This window comes from Solenopsis invicta, chromosome 11 (assembly GCF_016802725.1).
Source record: "Solenopsis invicta isolate M01_SB chromosome 11, UNIL_Sinv_3.0, whole genome shotgun sequence".
Lineage (NCBI taxonomy): Eukaryota > Metazoa > Arthropoda > Insecta > Hymenoptera > Formicidae > Solenopsis > Solenopsis invicta.
In genome coordinates, this window is record NC_052674.1 from 7,347,347 (window position 1) to 7,367,862 (window position 20,516).

General features: G+C 34.8%; 5 protein-coding genes across 7 annotated transcripts; 3 read left to right on the top strand and 2 right to left on the bottom strand.

The window, feature by feature from the left end:
- Positions 1 to 260: 260 nt before the first annotated feature.
- On the top strand, positions 261 to 5,359 carry LOC105200254 (GPI ethanolamine phosphate transferase 3). The gene is made up of 4 exons (XM_011167728.3): positions 261 to 3,157; positions 3,242 to 3,412; positions 3,485 to 3,702; positions 3,805 to 5,359. Exons 1-4 carry the CDS (start codon positions 568 to 570, stop codon positions 3,997 to 3,999), a joined length of 3,174 nt encoding a protein of 1,057 aa, XP_011166030.1. The 5' UTR covers positions 261 to 567; the 3' UTR covers positions 4,000 to 5,359.
- On the bottom strand, positions 4,738 to 8,615 carry LOC105200268. 2 transcript variants are annotated; one of them, XM_039454902.1, is made up of 3 exons: positions 8,449 to 8,615; positions 6,058 to 7,865; positions 4,738 to 5,112 (listed from the first exon to the last, which is right to left on the bottom strand). In XM_039454902.1, the coding sequence occupies exons 1-3, from the start codon at positions 8,558 to 8,560 to the stop codon at positions 5,056 to 5,058; spliced, it is 1,977 nt and encodes a 658-aa protein (XP_039310836.1). In that variant the 5' UTR covers positions 8,561 to 8,615; the 3' UTR covers positions 4,738 to 5,055. The 2 variants fall into 2 exon arrangements, with proteins under 2 accessions (XP_039310836.1, XP_011166048.2); XM_011167746.3 differs by having other exon boundaries at positions 4,742 to 4,997; positions 8,449 to 8,593.
- A 1,543-nt stretch (positions 8,616 to 10,158) lies between these two features.
- Positions 10,159 to 13,878, top strand: LOC120356797. Its single transcript, XM_039454905.1, has 4 exons — positions 10,159 to 10,249; positions 10,337 to 10,582; positions 10,662 to 10,749; positions 10,844 to 13,878. The coding sequence occupies exons 1-4, from the start codon at positions 10,175 to 10,177 to the stop codon at positions 11,230 to 11,232; spliced, it is 798 nt and encodes a 265-aa protein (XP_039310839.1). The 5' UTR covers positions 10,159 to 10,174; the 3' UTR covers positions 11,233 to 13,878.
- Positions 11,647 to 15,065, top strand: LOC105200709. The gene is made up of 3 exons (XM_026132551.2): positions 11,647 to 11,852; positions 11,915 to 11,943; positions 12,049 to 15,065. Exons 1-3 carry the CDS (start codon positions 11,670 to 11,672, stop codon positions 12,197 to 12,199), a joined length of 363 nt encoding a protein of 120 aa, XP_025988336.1. The 5' UTR covers positions 11,647 to 11,669; the 3' UTR covers positions 12,200 to 15,065.
- On the bottom strand, positions 12,088 to 20,047 carry LOC105200243. 2 transcript variants are annotated; one of them, XM_011167715.3, is made up of 6 exons: positions 19,880 to 20,047; positions 18,942 to 19,286; positions 18,087 to 18,328; positions 17,771 to 17,965; positions 17,389 to 17,664; positions 12,088 to 17,302 (listed from the first exon to the last, which is right to left on the bottom strand). In XM_011167715.3, exons 2-6 carry the CDS (start codon positions 19,090 to 19,092, stop codon positions 16,604 to 16,606), a joined length of 1,563 nt encoding a protein of 520 aa, XP_011166017.1. In that variant the 5' UTR covers positions 19,093 to 19,286; positions 19,880 to 20,047; the 3' UTR covers positions 12,088 to 16,603. The 2 variants fall into 2 exon arrangements, with proteins under 2 accessions (XP_011166017.1, XP_011166008.1); XM_011167706.3 differs by having other exon boundaries at positions 12,088 to 17,314; positions 19,880 to 20,038.
- Between the last annotated feature and the right edge of the window lie 469 nt (positions 20,048 to 20,516).

The following is a 20,516-nucleotide window of genomic DNA, read 5'->3' on the forward strand; positions in this document are numbered from 1 at the left end:
ACGCGTCGCGACGTCGCGACCGACCAACAGACCAACCGTGTTGTTGTTTGAGCGACATTGCGTAGCGGTACAAAAGGACGCGCAGGCGTACCACGCGCGCAGGCGTACGATGCGCACACGATGGCCACTCTCAGCGCAGAAAACCATGAAGGTGAAAGACGGAAAGGTAGATAGACGGAGAACAACGAAGAAGCGTGAGAGAGCATGAGAGAGAGAAGTCTGCGCGGTCTTTTCGGTCGATTCTCGCAAACTGACTCGAAAATCGAGGATTTGCTGACCAAGCGGAGCGCCGTCACACGTCGTGGAGAATCGATGCGGACTGCTCTACGCAGTGGGAAGGTGTTCTTTGAGGTTAGGTTCTGATTTGAACCGCGACACATGAATTATTGATTAGACGTTCTTTGCGTTTAGCGCGACCAAAACAATATCGCGGTCGATCGTATTCAGATGCAACAATGGTGGAGAACAGACCGGCGTGCCGTAGGTTAAGTTTCCGCTGTCGCAGTGCCCACGACGTTGTACCGCCAGTGAACGATATCCGCCGAGAGCAACACTGACTCGACGAAGATGAGCCGGCTATGGAACTACTTGGTATTTCAGGCATGGATGTCTTACCTGATGGCAGCCGGCCTGTTGGTCTTCACCAGCGGTTTCCTTCTCAATCGTGTATCCCGGCCGGAACGGGCCGAGTGCGCGCGGTGCACGGAGACCGGCGATTGCGACACGGCGGACGTTCTCCAGGACACGGAGCGCGCCGCCAAGGTGTGTCTGGAGCGCCGAGCGCGGGTCGTGCTCTTGATCGTCGACGCGTTGAAGTATGAATTCGCGGAGTGGCACGAGGACAACGCCGCCGCGTCTTCCTACCATCGCAACAAATTGCCCGTGATTCACGAACTGCTGCAGAAATATCCGTCGCATTCTCGCCTATACAGATTTATGGCCGATCCACCTACGACGACAATGCAGCGTCTGAAAGGTCTTACAACAGGCTCCTTGCCTACCTTCATCGAAGTGGGCTCGAACTTTGCCTCGGAGTATATCCAAGAAGACAATCTCATTGACCAAAATTCCGCCAGTGGTATCGTTTTTATGGGGGATGACACGTGGACCAATCTATTCCCGGATAAATTTATGAGGCAGTTTCCGTCGCCATCATTCAACGTCTGGGATCTGGACAGCGTGGACAAGGATGTCCAATATCGTATCTTCTTTGAGATGAAGAAGAGAGACTGGTCGTTGCTGATAGCTCACACTCTCGGGGTTGATCACTGTGGACACAAGCATGGCACGCAGCATCCAGAAATGACAAGAAAGTTAAATGACACAAATACGCTTATAAAAGAGATTGTGGCATCTCTCGAGAAGGACATGATGCTTTTTGTTGTTGGAGATCATGGTATGACCGAGACGGGAGATCATGGCGGTGACAGTGCCAACGAGGTTGAGGCCGCGATGTTTGTTTACTCGACGACTCCGCTGTTGAAAGGATTTACAATTAATGGCAATAGTGTAAATCAAATTGATCTCGTTCCTACTCTGTCATCGATTCTCGGCACACCAATTCCCTTTTCTAATTTAGGCTCTGTAATACTTGACTGTTTGCCAAGTAAATTGGAAAAGGTGACTGCTGGTCAGTTGCTTTATCCATTACATTCTCTATGGAGGAACATTGCCCAAACAAAAAAGTACATAGAGATATATTCTGCAGATACATACTTGTTTTCGAAAGAGCAGCTGCAACATTTACATTACATATACAGTCTTCTCTCTGAGCGAGTTAAACAAGTTGATAGTATTGAAAAGCTAGAAGTGTTTATTCGAGATACTAAAGGTTATTTTAAATTATTGAAAGACACGTGTTCGGAGGTGTGGGTCCAATTTGATTCTGGTCTAATTTCCAAAGGATTACTTTTGATGTTTTGTTCCTTGTTTTTCTTTTATCTCTTCATCACTGGTATTCCTGAAAGTCGTATGTGTGATATATTTAAATCTTCATTCTTGCAATGTGCCATTATAGCAAATTTAGTTACCGCGGCGATTATCACGTGCTTGTTTTTATTAAATATTTTAGAGGAATTGAGGAACACAACTTTTTTTGTCACTGGCGCGGTTTCTGTTGGTTTACTGGTTATAGTAATCGCTCAAAATTGGGATGTCATATCGATGTGCTGGTATGATCATCGTCGAATCAAACTGTTGACCTACGTAGCTAGGATAATACTTCTTCTAACAGTATGCGGACTCTTCTCTAACAGTTACATAGTTGAAGAGGACAAAGTCCTATCCTTTCTGTTTATTACGCTTATTTGCCTTCTCATATTCGACCTGAGAAAAAATGATGCTGATAGTACTTCAGAGAGAAAAACAAGGTTTACATCAAAACCAATAAAATCAAATTTCAAGACAATTGTACTGATTATTGGTTTACTAGCGTGTGCCTCAGTCAGGCTTTCACATTATTTCTGGCGCTGTAGAGAGGAGCATTTACAACGAGAATGTTCTATATTTGCAACTGGCAAAGTTGGTTGGTCTACAACACCAAATAATTGGGAGCGTGCTCTACTCGCTGTTTTACTCGCCTCAGTCATCCTGGCATCATATGTAGTGATAGTTAGATTATGGTTGCAAAGCTGTGGAAATCTCACAGGCTTTGCCCCCAGCGTCATGGTGGGTCAGTATTGTCCGGTTATCGTGAGTGTTTGCATGGGCTGCTACTGGATTCTACAAAAGCTTCCAAAGTTTGTCAAACCAAAACTTGCGTTATCCTGGGAGATCAATACGCTACCCAATGTGGTTTACTTCTTCTGCGTCCTCGCGATTCTCATCCTCTACTATCGTCCGCTTAGTATATACTTGCTGCCAAAGAAGAAGGAGTCCATCGATGTCTACCGCGATGAGAACATAGTGCCTCGATTATTCGAAAAGATAAAAGACTCCATTTCCCGTAAACGAATAGATACCGATGAGCTCCCGGTTATTTATGGTTTCGGGACTGCCTACAGTGCTGCATTTATTTCGTTAAGCGTATTCCTTACACTTTTGTACGCATTACTATTAGGAGATACTCTATCGCCTGGTACATTTTTGATGTTTGTAACGTGCGTTTGCATCTTGGGTTTATCCGCGATAGAGAGATACAAAAATGCTAATAATATTTGTAAGTATACATAATAAAATCTGTATTTATTATTTGTACACAGTTGGATTTTTAATTTTTCTAATTATACATTTTTGCATACAGCTGAGCTGGTTGACGTATCGATGCCTGTGTTACTTTGCTGGTTTTTACTGGCTGAATATTTCTTTTATGGAACTGGCCATCAGGCGACGTTTCCTACCATTCACTGGCATGCTGCCTTTGTAGGAACTGGTGGTCATTTTTATGGAAACTTAGTGTCAGCAATTTTAATCGGTAGATATTAATACAGCCTCTATATTAAAATTTTTACTAACAAAGTCCTTTAAATGGCAAAATGATTTTTAGGTATTAATACGTTTGGATCGCATATTATTTTGGGCACAATGTTACCACTATTAGTGATTGTGCCATTTGCATTACATCGGGTATTTCCAAAGTTTCTTAAAGCAAAATTTCTGGATGATATAAAAAGGGGCGAGCTTCTCCTGTTCGAACAAGATTCTGCTTTTCATGCTGCAATTTTTGCAATTGCGGGGAAATACGCGTTGCTTCACGGAATTCGGGTATGTCGCATAAGATAATATTAAAATTTAGATTTTTTTTCCAAGAGGAAAAAATTTATCCAGATATACATGTCTGAATCACTTATTATATTTATTTTCTAGACTTTTGGCAGCATGCTCGCAGCAACTATACATTGTCGGCATTTAATGGTTTGGAAGATATTCGCGCCAAAGCTAATATTCGAAGGATTAGGATTCCTGGTAACGTTGGGTAGTATACTAGCATCGTTTTACATGGTATTCCGTATTGATCAACAAATGGAATATCTCATCACTAGAGTCACAAAAGGCAGATGATAGTGACTCACTTTTAAGGAAGTATAGTACAATCAATAGCAAAGTACCAAAGTACCGTTAAAATACTTCGCTTTTGCGAATAAATCCGAAAGTGGCTCGTTACTTACGAATATAGATCGTATCTCTAACAATTCGAACTATTAAGATATGAAACGGGCAACATATAAGTCTATACTTACTAACGATACTGCCAATATTTCCACAATTTTGTATGAAAGTGTAATGAGGGTAAAAACGAAATCAGGTATATATCTAGCGAGTATTATAAATAACATTTTTCGTACCGAAGTAAAAGAACTTGTCTCTCCACTTCTTCGAGTTGATATTAATGTTAGATAATGTACACCTCTTATAAGACACTATATGTCGCGTAACCAAACTGTGATGCTTCCTAACACACTAACGCTACCCTGCGTGCAATGCATTGCTGATTGACGAACAAAGCAACGCACTTGATGCAGGATTGCGTCCGTGTGTCGCGGTCTGTTTGCGCGACTGATGGGCACATCTCAGCGTATTACTGCTATTAAAATATGATTATATAATAAATAGATTAGAGATACTATCAGAAAGAGCATTCACTTTTCATATCCTTCGGTACATATATATAGATAAAGTATTGTGTATTGTTCTTAATGAAAAACGAACATACAATAAATCTGGCATTTTTAGTTTCATTTTTTGTATGTTATCTCGACTATGTATCAGAGAATTTTAAATAATTCTGTAACATTACCGTTTCTTTTTTCTATCTTCTGCCAAATATATTTTATTGGAATTTATCGATTAATATCGTACACGTTTACTTTCACATTTTGGATAACATTTGTAAAAGATTTTTATTGATAACTAATCGTAAATATATAACGTAAGAAATACTCCTGCTGGGGCTGAGTGGCCTAATGGTGGTTATGATGGTGCCTACGATCTTGATATTCATTCTTGTGATACTGCATCCAGTCAGCCCATTTGTTCGAGTTTTCGTAAGCATTAGATCCCTGCGACAAATGAACAGATGTCTGCGATATTCATAATTCAGAGACATTTTGCACGTACTTAATTAATAGTTTGAAAGCTCGGAACTTGAAAGTTAGGCAATTTAGGCATTTGAATCTGAAAACACAAATTAAGTTATTATATTTTATAAGTTACATGCGGATATTACTCGATTAAATAGAGAACAAAGAGATCTTCGGCGAAAAGTGTTAGGTAATTATATAATTCATTATTTGCCGTTTTGTATGTGTGTGCAATAATTTTGTACATAGGCTTCCAAGGTATTATATAGCGCGTTATATATTATGACATAAAATTGTATATATGCACATATTGCCTTTCATTAAATTATTTAAATGATTAATTTATTGTTTTGTTGTTATACTTCATTTTACTTTTGTCATTTTTTGATAAATTCATATAAATAAATAGATGTATATAGAGTTTTTAAAAGTAGATTTAGAAAACAGTAAAGTATATTAGGAATCTCTGATACGTACATATTTCGCACACATTTTTTATACTATCTAGAGAGGTTCCTGTAAATTGTATAAACATCGTAACATATTTAGAAATTAAAAGGAGGAAGAAAATGCAAAACATTGGCGTTAATGAATATTAATAAAATAGTATATTAGTTCAAGATAATAGAATAATATATAATCATTACATAATAATAACTGGAACATTAAGAACAGACTTTAAATCCATTAATAATTATTATCCAATTAATATAACAATTATTGAATATATGACATCATAATTGCTGCAAATTATTTATAGAATTTTGTAGTTATAATTGATTTATGAAGAACTTTTCGAATCTTTTTCTTCAATCTAAGGTGATTTCCATTATGAATTATTGTAACTAATTGCAATATATGTTGTAAAATAAATTACAAATTTTAGTTAGACACGTTATACATGTTAAAGTACGTAACAAAATTTCTGTATGAAATTAAAATGTTCTTTTATAATTAACGGCTCAAATTTTTTTTCTTCTTCATTCTTAATGTTTCAGTTGATTATTATTAAAATTATTTAAAATAAAATTACACTTACCAGTAATTTAATTCCTCCTCCTTGGTGTCCAGGTGTGGAACCTCCTCCTGCTTGTACAGATTCCACGGAGCCTGCAGGTAGACTCTGGTAACCCTGATGCATCTGCATTTGTACACCTCTCTTATATTGTCTATGATCTTGGTGATCATTATCGTTTCCATATGCGAAGTATGGTAGCGAATCATCGTCCACTTGTCGTTTTACAGCAGGCGCCGGATTCTCCGGATAAGACACCCAGAAAGACGTTGGTGATTTAGGTAAAGCTCTGCTCATTACAGAATTTCCCTTGACAGGACTTGCTGGGTAAGAAGCTGGATAAGAAGCCGGATAAGATGCCGAATAAGAAGCCGGAGTTGCAGTTCCAATAGCGGATATTTTCTTCAGAATAGCGTCCAAGAGAGTGTTATTAATTGTTGAAGCATCAACTTCATTGTTAGCTAATGGAACCTTAGGCAATTCTGGATTATTTGGAGTACTAGTGTTAGTTACCATTGCGTTTTTCGCGACTACACTGATATTCCTTTGCAGATCCGTCAGCATATCGAATACTTGGCTGAGTACAGTCATTCTTTGCTGATATGGAACCGTTGGATCCATTGTTGGTTTCGCAAAGGGAAATACACTGGAGAAAGGCTTAAAAGGCTTCTTTGCCGTAGTGGCGGAAGCTGCCGCAGCCTTCTCGTACGCGATCAGATCATTCAAAGTTGCCATCATATCGCCTTTTAAATCGCCAAGCTCTGATAGTATCGTATCAACGATTGCATCTTTAGCGGCTGCGATAGACGTCGCATCGTCCAAGGACCTTGCGATTTTGTCCGGTGAAATATCATCGGGTTTCAGAGATCTCATTAAATCACTTTTTGCGTCTGAACCATCGCTTGCTTCTGATGCGGTTGCATTTATGCTGTCGAATAATTTGTTCAGAAAGTCCGATACTTTCTGGGTATATTCGGTCGGGCCAGGAATTATGGAGGATGGAATCCAAAAGCTAGGTGGTACAATAGTGCTTTTTGCCGTAGGTCCCTCGGTTGTTGTTGCTGGAGTGCTGGTAGCAAGATTATTGAAGAGCGTGTCCAAGAATCCTGATTTTTTCGAAATAATTGCACTTGGGTCCACCGCTGGTCCGAAAGAACTCGGTGCAAAAGGACCTGGTCCAAAAGGCCCGAAAGAACCTGGTCCAAAAGGCCCGAAAGGACCTGGTCCAAAAGGTCCGAACATTCCCGGTGGCAAGTATTCCTTCGGTACATCTCCAGCGACTGGTCCTGTTGCTGATATACCTTCTACTATTTTTGGATAAGAGCCTGGAATGGTATTAATATCGTTTGCGGAAGAAGGCGTTTCTATACTTCTTCTTCTACGAGAAAAAGATGTTTTATCCATAAAATCGGGCATTATATCCGGTGATGAAAATGGCGTAATAGGTCCGAATTTTGGAGCCATCGGACCTATTGGACCCATCGGCCCGAATTTTGGAGCGAACGGACCAAACATACCGCGTTTATACATACTGCTACTGTCGACCATTTTTTCTTTACCAGCTTGTAGCATATCTCGTTTATTAAATAATGCATTTGCACTATTAGTGGTATCTAAAGACGGTGCACTTGCCCCATATGGTATGATCGGTTGAGTATCTGCCATGCTATATGCAACTGGTCCCAAACCGCCGAACAAATTACTCAGCATATCCGTCTTTTTAGAAATAAACGCCTTCGGATCGACGAATTTTGGCATGAATGGAGATTTTGGTACGTAAGGTACGGATATCGTGTCCATTCCTCCAGGAGGTCCGAGAGCTCGCGAATAAACTAAAATTTTGAAATAATGATTGGTACGATATTTAAATGTATTTTTTGTGCATGCAATAAGACATTAATAAATTTAAAAATTTGTATTTAAAATTTGATCATGAGAGTACGAAAAATATGATTTCAATTATTAGATTATGGAAAATAATAACAATCATTAAATTTTTATTATTTCTTTGTATATCTATTTCAAATCTTGAATTTTGAAGTAGAAAACAATTAATAAATGTAAGTTCTTTATATTCCTTATATTCTCTACAAATAGATTATGTTTTTTACATGATTGAATTATAGAAATTTAGCTCTTGGAAAAAAGTTGAAAAAGAAAAGAGAGTTTCGAAAAGCAATGACTTGAAATCTGATCCTTTCTTATTGTATAACTTTATAATAAGTTTTCTTTTAAATGTTCCTTACATACATATTTAGAATTTAATTTGTTCTCTTATATAACATTTAGAAGATTATTTGAATTTAAATTTAAAAGATATTTTGAAAAAAATCTAATTTCTCTACATAAATAACTATAGCAAAGTTTTCTTTAAATTATTTTTTATATATAATAATAAAAAGAAAAAAATCTTACCAGGCTTAGATGCAAAGTTTGTCCATGGTGCTCCAGGTGGAAGTGCCAGAGTTAAACTGGCAACGAATGCCAACAGGCAGGTGGAAAGTAGAAGTGCTTTCTGTTGCGGCATTGTAACAAGTAACGTGGCCTATGCCATGAACTCTCTTTTATATTAATCATTAATTAATAATCCTTGCAAAGTCTCTGGGATTATCCACATGGAGAATGCTGTCTAAGCTCTGCGAAACCTCATTAAAATAATCCACTCGCCACATGTAGAATTTGCAGTTGTGTTTTAATTAGCCGATGCAATTTCTTCTCGAAGAAATACGATTTCCTTCTTAAAAGCGTAAGTATGTCTATTTTTAACAATGGAGATAATCGTACTTTCTCGAAGGGAGAACGTGTAATAAAAAAAAGTTAAACTATAAATTTTTTTCTTTCCCAAGTCGCTAAGTTACTCATTTTTTTTGTTCACTATATATATAAATAACATTTTACGGATGCAATCGGATACAAATGAGGTGTGTGTATTGCATTTGTCAGCTGTTTTCAATAATGGAAATACTTCATTTATTTCACGAATACCTTATTTTGATCATCGAATTTGGTGGGATACGTAAGGTTGTTGAAAGCAATTTGTCACTGTCCTTTCAATTTAAGTCCTATTATTAATGTTATTATAAGCATGGACAATTTTGAGCAGCGTGAGTAACATATTTAAATATACTTATCTAGAAGTAAAAAATCATGGTTGCATGAATTGTGGTTGTCAATTGTATTTGTTAAATCATATGCATTATTTATAATTATTTATTTTGACCAAACAATATCTTACAGCTCTATAAACAAAATGATTAGATTTGATAAATATATAAAATAAAATTTTATTTTTAATAAACCACTTAATAATATTATTATTCTAAAATATAGAATTAAGCTTCTTAAATTTAATAAAGAAATTAATTAAAGTATTTTTTAACTAGAGAGTACAAATGACATTGATATCACACTGCATCAACAATGAACCGTTTATCATTTCAGCTAAACATCATGATTACGAAGGGAACAACATTTCGGATGTAATTACACAATTACTGCAAAAATATCACCCAAAAGATAATATTAATGCATATAAACGTGTGCTACGAGAAGTCCAAGATTTACTAGCAGAGTGTGATTTTCAAAAAAAGCAGTTATTGCTCTCAATGATACCTTTTCCAAACAATATATCAGATAACACGATTAAAGAAGTATTTCATACAACTACAGGTTTTACTAAACTCAATCTGCAGGAAAAGTAAGCCCCCATTTTTCATGGTATATTCTTTTTATTGTTACATAATTTCATACCTCATATTACAACAGCAGCAATATGTTTCAAAATATATTTAGTACTAAAAACATGGACAGAGTAACGGATAGCATTTCATCACCAAAAAAAAGTTTTTTATACGATAAAAATTATTCGGATTTCAAGTCGACGCTTTCAGAAGCTTTTCCTTTCCGAGGTTTTTCCAAGAGCGAAATTTCCAAGATTCCCAGTCATATAAGAAACGTAATTTATTTGTAGAGAATATTGTGCAACTTTTTATTTAGAAATTATAACAGTTAAAAATTCTACATTAACCAATAGGCGGATTTATCAAGTAATCATCTAAATGATAATTCAAAAAATTGGTTGGAAAAAAATAATAAGTACCAATCGTCTTATCAACAATATTTCCTTAATAAGAAATATTGTATGCCTACTAAAATTAATTTATATAATTCCGTTAATGAATCACATCTTTGTCACTCGTCACAGACAGGATGCCAGGTTTGTATGCATAAAAGAGAAATAGATGAAAAAAGATAATATGAAATAAATTTTTAATATAAATTATAACGCATTAATAAATTTTAGGATACACGCGCCATGAAAATGTGTAACAATATTAAGATGATAGCAGATACACGCCAAAATAAGATTCAACCATTTAATGATGTTAAATATGAATGTAAAAAATATGTGTTTGATAAAGATAAAAAATCTGTCATATCACAAAAAATAATCAATATAGATCAAGACGCAACAATTAAGCAGACAATTAAAGATGATATACATAAAATGGATGTATGTTGGGAAGAGGATGAGAACATTATCATAAACGTATTTGAAAAAATATAAAGAATTTTAAAGTTTTTTAAAATATCTCTAGAGGTAAAATTAAATTAATTAAATTTTACAGGCGGACGATTTTTTACCCACAGCGCGCAATGGACTTAAAACGAGCTTAAACAATTTTTTAAAACGCGCGCAAAAAGGAATTTTTATTGGTAACATTATCTATTTTATTAATTTATATAATATATATTTTAATTAGAGATAATGTACAAAATTATAAAAATAATTTCTCATATATGCATACAGAATTGTCAGCTTTCCCACGCATCAGACCACATCCACAGGGATCCTTGAATTCAATATATTTTCCATCAAAAAATTCAAAGTCTGGAACACCACAAAAAGTTTTAGAGGAAAATTTTACATTTAATGTCTCAAATAGCAACAATTGCTTACCTTTAAAACGGCATAATACAGATATCAATGTAGAAAAGAACCAGAAAGAATTAATTGAAAAAACAAGACAAAAAGCTATCACTTACGATAATAAATTACAAAAGAAATATATTTCTCAAGAATTCAATAAAATAACTGAGAGAGAATTACAACAAAATAATTTAAATTACGATACGAATAAGAAAGCAGCTACGTTTGAATATAAAGAAAAAAATACGGAAGAATCAAGATATGGGTAAATGTTTCTTCTATATGCTATTGTAAACGTTTTAATCGTGCGCGTGACTATGTCAATATAATAATAAAACAATTTCTAATTCAGATGTGAAATGGTAAAATCAAAATCAGATAATTCAGAAAACAATTTTCAAACTCACTCAATGGTTCAACTAGCTGCATACAAGAAACGATATTACGACACGTTATTGAATGTTCAGAGAGCGAAAGGTTAATTAAAAAATTAATGCCATATTATGTATATTTAAATATTCTATTACGTAATCTTTCAGACATGCTTGAATGTACTTTGTGTGAAAAATAATAAATCATGTGATTAATCAGACATAAGGTGTTCAATATTGATTACTTAAATTTTGTTACAGTTGCAATATCAAATTCTTTAGAATCTTCTTCGGGTCATTTAACAGCCTATGATGATCCGTATTACTCGAATTACATGTGTCAGCAGCAACAAGATAATCGACACCTGCTTCACCAACAGCGTCATTTGACGACAAGGCAATTTTCAACGTATCCGGCGAACCCATCCGGATTATCGAGCGCGTACTGCGATCAGTACAGTTGGGCGAGATCCATCTGTAAATATTTATTACTGAAGCAATTAAGACTTCAACGGCAGGTAAGAAGATATAGACGTAAGATTATTCCGGATCACGCGTTTACTTACGTGTATCGTTACAGACTTCGCCTCTGTATGCCCGAAATCAAAGGTAAGGTTTATGTGCTCAACAACTGGAGTATATCGGAAATATGATTTTTATATTTAATACTGGAGTCATATTTGTGATATTTTCTTGGTTTCTTCATTCTTCAAGCGGATGGATTCATCGCTATGTCGGACACATGTATCCTTATACCTCTATGCTAAACGGAAGCGATCAAACGAAGTATTGCATACGTCGTAAAAATTTGGAGGACATAGTTGGAAAATTGAAAGAGACTGAACGCAATAATATCAACAATTGAGCGCTCTTCTACATTAATTCGATGAGAAGTTCATTAAAGTTGCACGCAAATAATGATATTCCTTTTAATCTTTGTGTGATATCTTCGAATATCAATTTGAAGAATTAATATAACAGTAATGATAAAAATATTGAAAATTTTCGTAATTGCAGATTGATATTATGTATATAAGCTCGATATGAATCTTATTCTAAATGTTCATCCTTTGCATTAGTTTTGCCTTCGCGTTAAAAATAATTATTATTAATTATGGAAAGATTATCATATGATTTATATAAACTGTTAGACACTCCAATTCTTCATAAGGCGTGACTCTTGTGAAGTTGAACAGATCGCGTAAAAATTTTGATAATTTTGTTTGTATTTCGGACGATTGTGTGACAATGTGATTTTTCAATGGCAATATACGCAGAATATAATGTTATACTTAGCCGTTGCCAATCGAGCCATATTTAACGCATTTACTATCAAATGTACATTGTTCTGTTCAAGTAACATTACACACACAAGGTTCACTCTGACTAGCTTTGATATATTGTTAAGTAACATACACAATCACACACACACAACTCCGCACCACTGATAGTGTATAAATACTCATTTACTCGTAGATGTACAAAATGACATTTAAAAGAATACGTGATAATGCTATGTAACTTAGGTGTTACGTGACTCATGAATCATTTATTGTCCAGATCATTCGCTATCAACTCGACAAATCGCCAAGATACAGTGTCGCATATCTGCGTTATAACTTGGTAATCTATCTAGCCATCTTATTCATATCCATTTTCAGACTTCTGCAAAGACATTCGACTCACGATTCTCCTAACAATCCTATAATATGTCGCTACAGTTTGATGTTCACTATAATTATTGGCAGCATCACATTATTCATTCACATGTAACTAAATATATAAATACAATGACATTATATATTATCAATACTCGAATACTACATCTACATAAATATTAAAACACATTAGAAATATCCAAATGAGACGAACACTTTGTATTTGGAACATGTAACGCGTTACATGTGTATGTCTATTATTTAACGAATGAGGAATTAGGCCAGTTGAATTATTTTGCTAGGAGAATTAAAATAAATTGACAGGAATTTATTCTGCGAAATTACATTTCTAATTTTCGACATCATACATTTCTCAATTAAGATGTTCGTTAAAATAGCCATTTAAACCCACATAATAATCTTCCCTATCAATTCCTTTTAACTCGCCTGATTTTCCAAGGATCTCAGGTCATATACAGATTTGGATTGTCATGCTATCACTACAGGTCATTGTCAATCGAGCTTAATATAAAGAAATCTGCGTCTATTAATCGTAATCGAAATTTATTGCCTGAATGATAATTTATTCATACAAATTCTAAGGAAACAGTGCTTTTCATGTATCACAAACATACTGCTATTTATTATATTAACTTCGTTGAAGCAAATAATTGTTGCGAATATCGAAGTTGAATTGCAGTTTAATCTTTATGTAGTATATTTAATAATGACTTTAATCCATTAGCTGCTCCTTACTAATTTGATAGTATTATTTGACAAATAACATTTTTTTCTTTTTGAAAAATTTAACAATTAGCATTTAAAAATCTGTTATTACAACAATGAGAAAAAAATGACATGAAGCTAAGTGCGCGAGTTCGAATTACAAATCATAAAATTACAAGCCTCGGATGTAAAGTCATTAATAGAACTTAATCAATATTACATTACATTCGAAGAGCATTATACTTCCTCTGGCAGTGCTTGTACACTTTGATTTAGCTCAAAGCTAATTGCCTTATTATGCCAAGTGACTTTTTATTCGATCAATTACCTCTAAATACTATTTCAAGATAATCACACTTTCAATTCTCAGCATACCAATAATGAATCATATACAGAAGAGTTACATATTGTTTCTTATTGTGTCCAACAAAATAGTTACCATCGATATTTGCCACAACGAAGCTGCTGCATTATATGCTATTTCTCTTTACGAATCTATATGAACACGCATTTCTCTTACACTATTAATTGATTTAAGGTCGACGCATCAAAGTTCGATAAATGTGTAATTTATTTGTGTTTACACTCGCGGCATCGTATCAAAAGACAAAATAGCTGTTATCAGACAAAATAGTTGTCTTAATCAAGATTAGCTAATATGTTTACATTTATTCGTATAATGGTCGTGATACACTGAACGAAGGAGAAACGAGATATCAGAGGATTTCTGAAGACTATGTGACACTATTATATATTAAAAGGGACTCAATGGAATTATCAATCAGGAAACAAGCGCTCAACAGTTTCTTTTTCTAAGATGAATTGTACTTCTAACACGATATGTATGTACTAAAAAATACTTTGCTCTTTAATTTGATGGATTATTAAGAAGATATAGTTGTACAAAAAAGTGCTTGACTAGAGTTGACTAGACTCTCATTAAAATAAGAGATTAATATAATAAATACAATTAACACAATAAATTATATACTATTCGTCTAATAATTTTAAAACTATGTAAGATACTTATAAATGACCCAGGTACAGGGACGGATTTTTTTTAAATAACTCAATCTGAGTTAAAAACCTATTAATTTCTGTAGTGAAATGGAGTCTTAATTGTGTGAAAATACTCAATTAAAACTTAAAAATAGATAATTATATACCGACGTTATTTGTTAATTAATACTATTGAATTTGTGAGTACGTTATAAATAAAACTTATGTAATTTAAATAATTTGTAAATCCGTCCTCGTGCAAGAATGATACTACTGTTGTTATATAATGAGCACATTTCAGAGTGTGAGCTAATTGGAATAATATAATGAATAATCTCGTTCCACGCATACTATTCTCTTTATACGGGAACCTAATGCCAAACCGATCTTCCAATGCAAAAAATACCAATCAAGTCATAAAATTTTATGAGTCAATGAAAAATTCTCTCTATAAAATTATTCTTAGCATTTTTCTCAAAATTTGCTTTAATAAAAATTTAAAATTCTATATAAGGCCATTGTGTGAAATATATATATAAAGATATTGTCGTTGCAAAAAAATATCATGATTTTAATATTATATGATTGATTATTAATAAGCTATCTAATCATAGCTCAATTAAAATAAAATAAAATCTAATTTGAAATAAAATCTAAATGAGGAATGTAGAAAGCAATTTTAATTTTGCGTTTAATAATCTTTTCCTTTATCCTTTATTAGAAGCTTTATTAAAAGCATCGTTTTTAAATGTTTCATAACTTTATCAACTCTAATTTTCTCATACTTTACTTACAATTACGTAGTCTTTTAAGCATTTCTAAATAAATTATATTATTGGACTTTTCCTTAAATAATATTAAAAGTACAATTTGTGTATAGAATAATAAAAAGAAATCTTGTGCTTATGTTTCAAGAATTTACAATTACATATAAATTTAAATAGACAAATTACAGTCGCAAATTGCAGCTGCAACTGCCGTTCTTTGTAGGATTGATAGAAAGATCGGTCTAGCTGCATTTTTACTATGTATATAATCCTTTTAAGATTTAATATATACACTTTCATCTTAAAGAATAGGCGGTTTCTCCCTGCACGTTCTATATAAATGCTTTTTTTCAAGTATGCATGGAGCTCAAAATATGTTGGCATCAAAATATAATAGAAATAATTAGTCAAATATATATTAGTGTTACGTGCTATATAGTGGTCTTATACTTACAAAATCCCATTAAAACTTACTTAGATTTATTATTTGGTACATGATTGGAATGAAGTGGCATTATTTGCTTATCAAAGTTGGGCAGTCTAGTTTTGTATGATGCAAAACGTCAGGACCCGAACAACTAAAGAGAACTTATTTTCTTGGCAGCAAAAATGTACAAGGCAGCAATAATTTTATACAAGATCTTAAATCTTTGGACACAATATCGTCCTGCAAAATTCGATAACGACAAACTTGATAAGTCCTATTCCGTAAGTTTGGGCTACAAACTTTTTCACCTGTTGCATGTATGAATATAGTAATCTATATATTTTACGTTAACATTTTAAATCACATCCGATTTCATGCACAATTGAAAACACAGATGCAATATATAAAACCAAGATACAATTCTCTACTTCAATCACACTATGCATTTACAAAATATTAAACATTAAAATCAGATGAGTTTATACACAAAGAAGAGAAAGATATGAAATTTTAAATATATAATAAGTATCAACTACTATTGCAATTTAATAAAAGAAAACGTTTAACGTAAAGTATATAGATGTACTTGGTTTATAAAAAATTTCATTATGTCACAAACTGTTCACAGAAACTGCTTAATGGAACAAGTTTGTTTTTTACCTAAAATGTGTGCTTCGTATTTCACAAGACGTTCAAGCAAAGCTGTAAGGATCGATAGTTTTGCTAGAACAAGGTTGAACATCATCTGGTGGTGGGCGCCACTGTCCGGACCACATGGCGTTACGAACCACATTTGCATCAGTAGTTTCTTCTATACCATTGCTAGACGTACATTCCGCTTCCCAATTTCGGAGACCGTTTCGAGTTACTCGATTGATCGATCTAGCTTCGTTCATTTCACAACAATTCTGTGCTTCATTGTTCACTGGCGTTCGCCTAGTTTTATTTTTAATTTGCGTAGTACCACTATTCCTACGTTCGGCATCAGACCACGGTTGAGATTGCTCCACTGTAGACTGTAGAGGTAACTTTCGCGGCACTCGTCTAATCTTAGCTTCCTCCGCAGTAACACGGCTAGTATCAATTTTACCACTACCTGGCGCGTTTCCGTCACCGGTCGAACTACTGTCACCCTCTTTCCTTCGTCTTCTCCGTCTCCTCTCAATTTCGGTCTCTTCCCGCTGAATATCCTCATTATTCGTATGTGTATCTAAAATATGTTGCTTGGTCGTAGCCCAGTGGTCCTTCTTGTTGGCGCCTTGCTTAAATTTCTCAATCTGATTACTACCGCGATGGCCACCGTTACTAGTGTTCGTGTCACTGTCCGCGTTGCGTTTCTTCGATTGCTGATTTTTCACGGCCCATGAAGCCGGTCTCTTAGGACTACGTTCCTTCAAAGTGACCTGCATTTCAGATTATGTTTACACCTAGTGATTACTACTTGATACTTGCGCCATAAAACAAGCAGATTAATTACCCCAGAGGAAGAAGAATTGTCAACAGGTTTGTAAAGTTGCGTTGGGGTATGACTACGGGAATCTTGACCTTTACAACTTGATCCACTACGACAATGTATCCAGGATAGTAAAAACGCTAAAAGAGCACAAAAAAGTCCCACTGCTGCTGCAGCAGTCAGTTGGGAACGTGTGCGTCTTGGTGCCCAGCGTCCACTGTGGTATTCCCATACTGTACATGCTAGTAATACGCTACTCGCAGCATATGACAAGCCTATGCCAGTGAATACTATAGCATTCTAGAAAAAAATAAACTCTTACACATAACAGCATCAACTGATATCTAAATAATTACACAAATAATTTCTGAAACATACATACATGTTTTAATAAAATATTACTTACCAGCTTAGTCCAATTTAAAGGAAGGATGTAAATGACATGCGAAATATCAAGGAAGAGAAGGGCTGCAGTGACCAAGAAACAGAAAACAGCTACAAAGATCATGAATCGTAAACGATCTGCTAAAGGCAGCATAAAAATGCTGACCTTGGCAGTGCCAGAACTGCATAAAGTTGCCAAACAAGCTGCAGAGGATATCTACGAAATGCGCTCATTAATGTATTTATATATATATGTATAAAAAATAATTTTTAGTAGCTCAAACTTTGAGTCTGTTCATACATTTTCTACAAAAAAAAAAAAAAATGACTGAACTCACAAGCAATAAGAGTCTAACAACACCCGTAGGTGTTTTAAGATGTCCTTGTATGTCACAGTAAATAACCACATGACTTGCGCGAGACCAAGGCATGGCGTTCGAGGAGCCAAGTCTGTGATCACTATTACCATAGTGACCATGATAATTGGCATGCGAATCCCAAGAATGGACCGTCGAATTCACCCCTGGTGAATCCAGGTCTGATGATTGGGAGCTGATTCGCCCCCCTGTCCTACTGCCTGCTATTGATACAATATCAAACCCATGTATACATTTGTGTATGCATGTCATGTAACCAAAACTTCAATGTCCATTTCCACCAATGTAGATTAACTTTAATCTTGGTTTAACTTACTGTTAGTTTTTTCTAATTTTTAGAACTAAAAAAAAATAAAAAGCAAGTTCCTGAAATCTAATAGCGTTTTTTACTGGGAAAACTAGTGCGCACTCGCCGCTGGCAATTAAACGTTTCGGTTCGCGCGATGACGGAAACGCCCAATTACCTGCAGCAAGTACACACTCAGTGCGCACTAGTTTTCCCAGTGAAAAATGCTATAAGTTAATCCATATTGATAGAAATGGACATATATGAAACAAGCAGGTATTCCAAAATCACACTGTAGTAACTAAAAATCTATAGCATAATACATAGCATAACATAAAATATGATTTAATTATTGTACCATTTTGGAATACATTCAAGTTAGACTTTTAACATGTTACTTCAATATTATTGAGAATTATAAAACATCTATACACATAAAGTATTCATTAGCATAGAAGTTTTAATTTTGTAAATAAGATTCCATGTAAACTATGTTAACATATGAATGTTAATTGAAACATTGTATATACCAATTTCGAAGTCTTGAATATCTTCGGGTTTAGAATATATGGCTGGTGGCGGTTCCAGATCGCGTATCTCTTCTAGAAGAAGCACTTCTATTTCCTCGGCTGCGTATAAGTCCGAGACCGAGCGAATAGGATAATGCCGAGTCTCGCTCATTACTTAGGTGCGCTCGCTCATTCACTCCTTCCTGCTTGCTGTAGTATCTTTCTGTTTGATTTGCGAGTGACCACCATTCGTTGTCTAATTGATACAATAACAAGTCCATTCGTCTATCAGCCATCCTCTGCACATACCTTGTGCCATTTCTACCCTTGCAGGTAACAATACTCCCCCACCTTCAAGCCATACACCTGTCAAGAAAAAATTTTTACTTTAAGTTACTTAAAATAAACAATTTAAAACTCATACAATTAATATAAAAAAAATAAGCAAAACATAGTCACAAATATTTAACACTTCATCAAATTTTACATTGGAACATAATTTTATATAAAACATGTGTCAATAGTAACAAATCAGAAGTTGAGTAACCATTTATATCTTTTTTTTGATACTACACATATTCCATCAATGGGAATAGGTAAATCAGTGCAAATAGTAAATTTCACGTGTAACAAATTTCGTAAACAAATGTACTACTGACAAACACATGAGATTTGTTTAACACAAACAAAGCTATCTCGTGTCACGTCGGGGCGGTTGATGTACGAAAGATCGAAGAATGAATGAGCGTTCAATTTGATCGCAAACGGTAAGCTCGATTCGCGACGTCTGCGGCTTGAACATCTCGAGATTATTTCAAGCTTTTCGTGACGAGTCATGTTTTTTCGACCGAATCGCTTGGAATCCACATGTTGCCAGAGTTCGTTCTTATATCATCCCGGATGCGTCATCATGTCGAGAAAATCATCGCCCCAGGAAAAGAGAGTCGCGAGGCACATACCTCGAATTTGCGTTCGTCGATCGCGACGCGTAGATCACATCTTTCTGAGATTTTTCAGGTAGCCAAGCTCGCTGGCTGTCCAACGGGTAGCCGCCATTGCCTTTTTGCTTGGTTTTGGTTTTTGCCCATGGTCCGCGTCTGTCACGCCAACCTAGAAACAACAGATGGAGCAACCTGTCTCACTCACTCTCTCTTTATTCATTGGTCGAAAGGCAAAAAATGGTCGCGGATATCATTCGCGGTGGTTTTTTTTTATAATTCGGATGAACAGAAACTAGATCGGCCAATCAATCTTTGATCAACGGCGCCGCGTGTAACTCATATTCAATAGCCACGTGAAAATTGTTATTTTGAGACTACAAGGTTTGCCAAGGCTGGTCTCACCATGCAACTCCGATTAACCATTCTATTAAATTTATAAATTACAAATTCAATATAGTCATCTTTAAGCTAATTTTTTAATTAAAAAATTATTTTTCTTATCTTAATTAAAAAATTATTTTATTAGTAAAATTCAAAGTATTATATTTTATAAAGTTTTATAATTTACAGAAAATGGACAAGGAAAACAAAATAGTATGATCAATTTTAAGTGTTTTGCAGTTGACTGTTCTTAAACCTAATTGGCCTTTTCCAA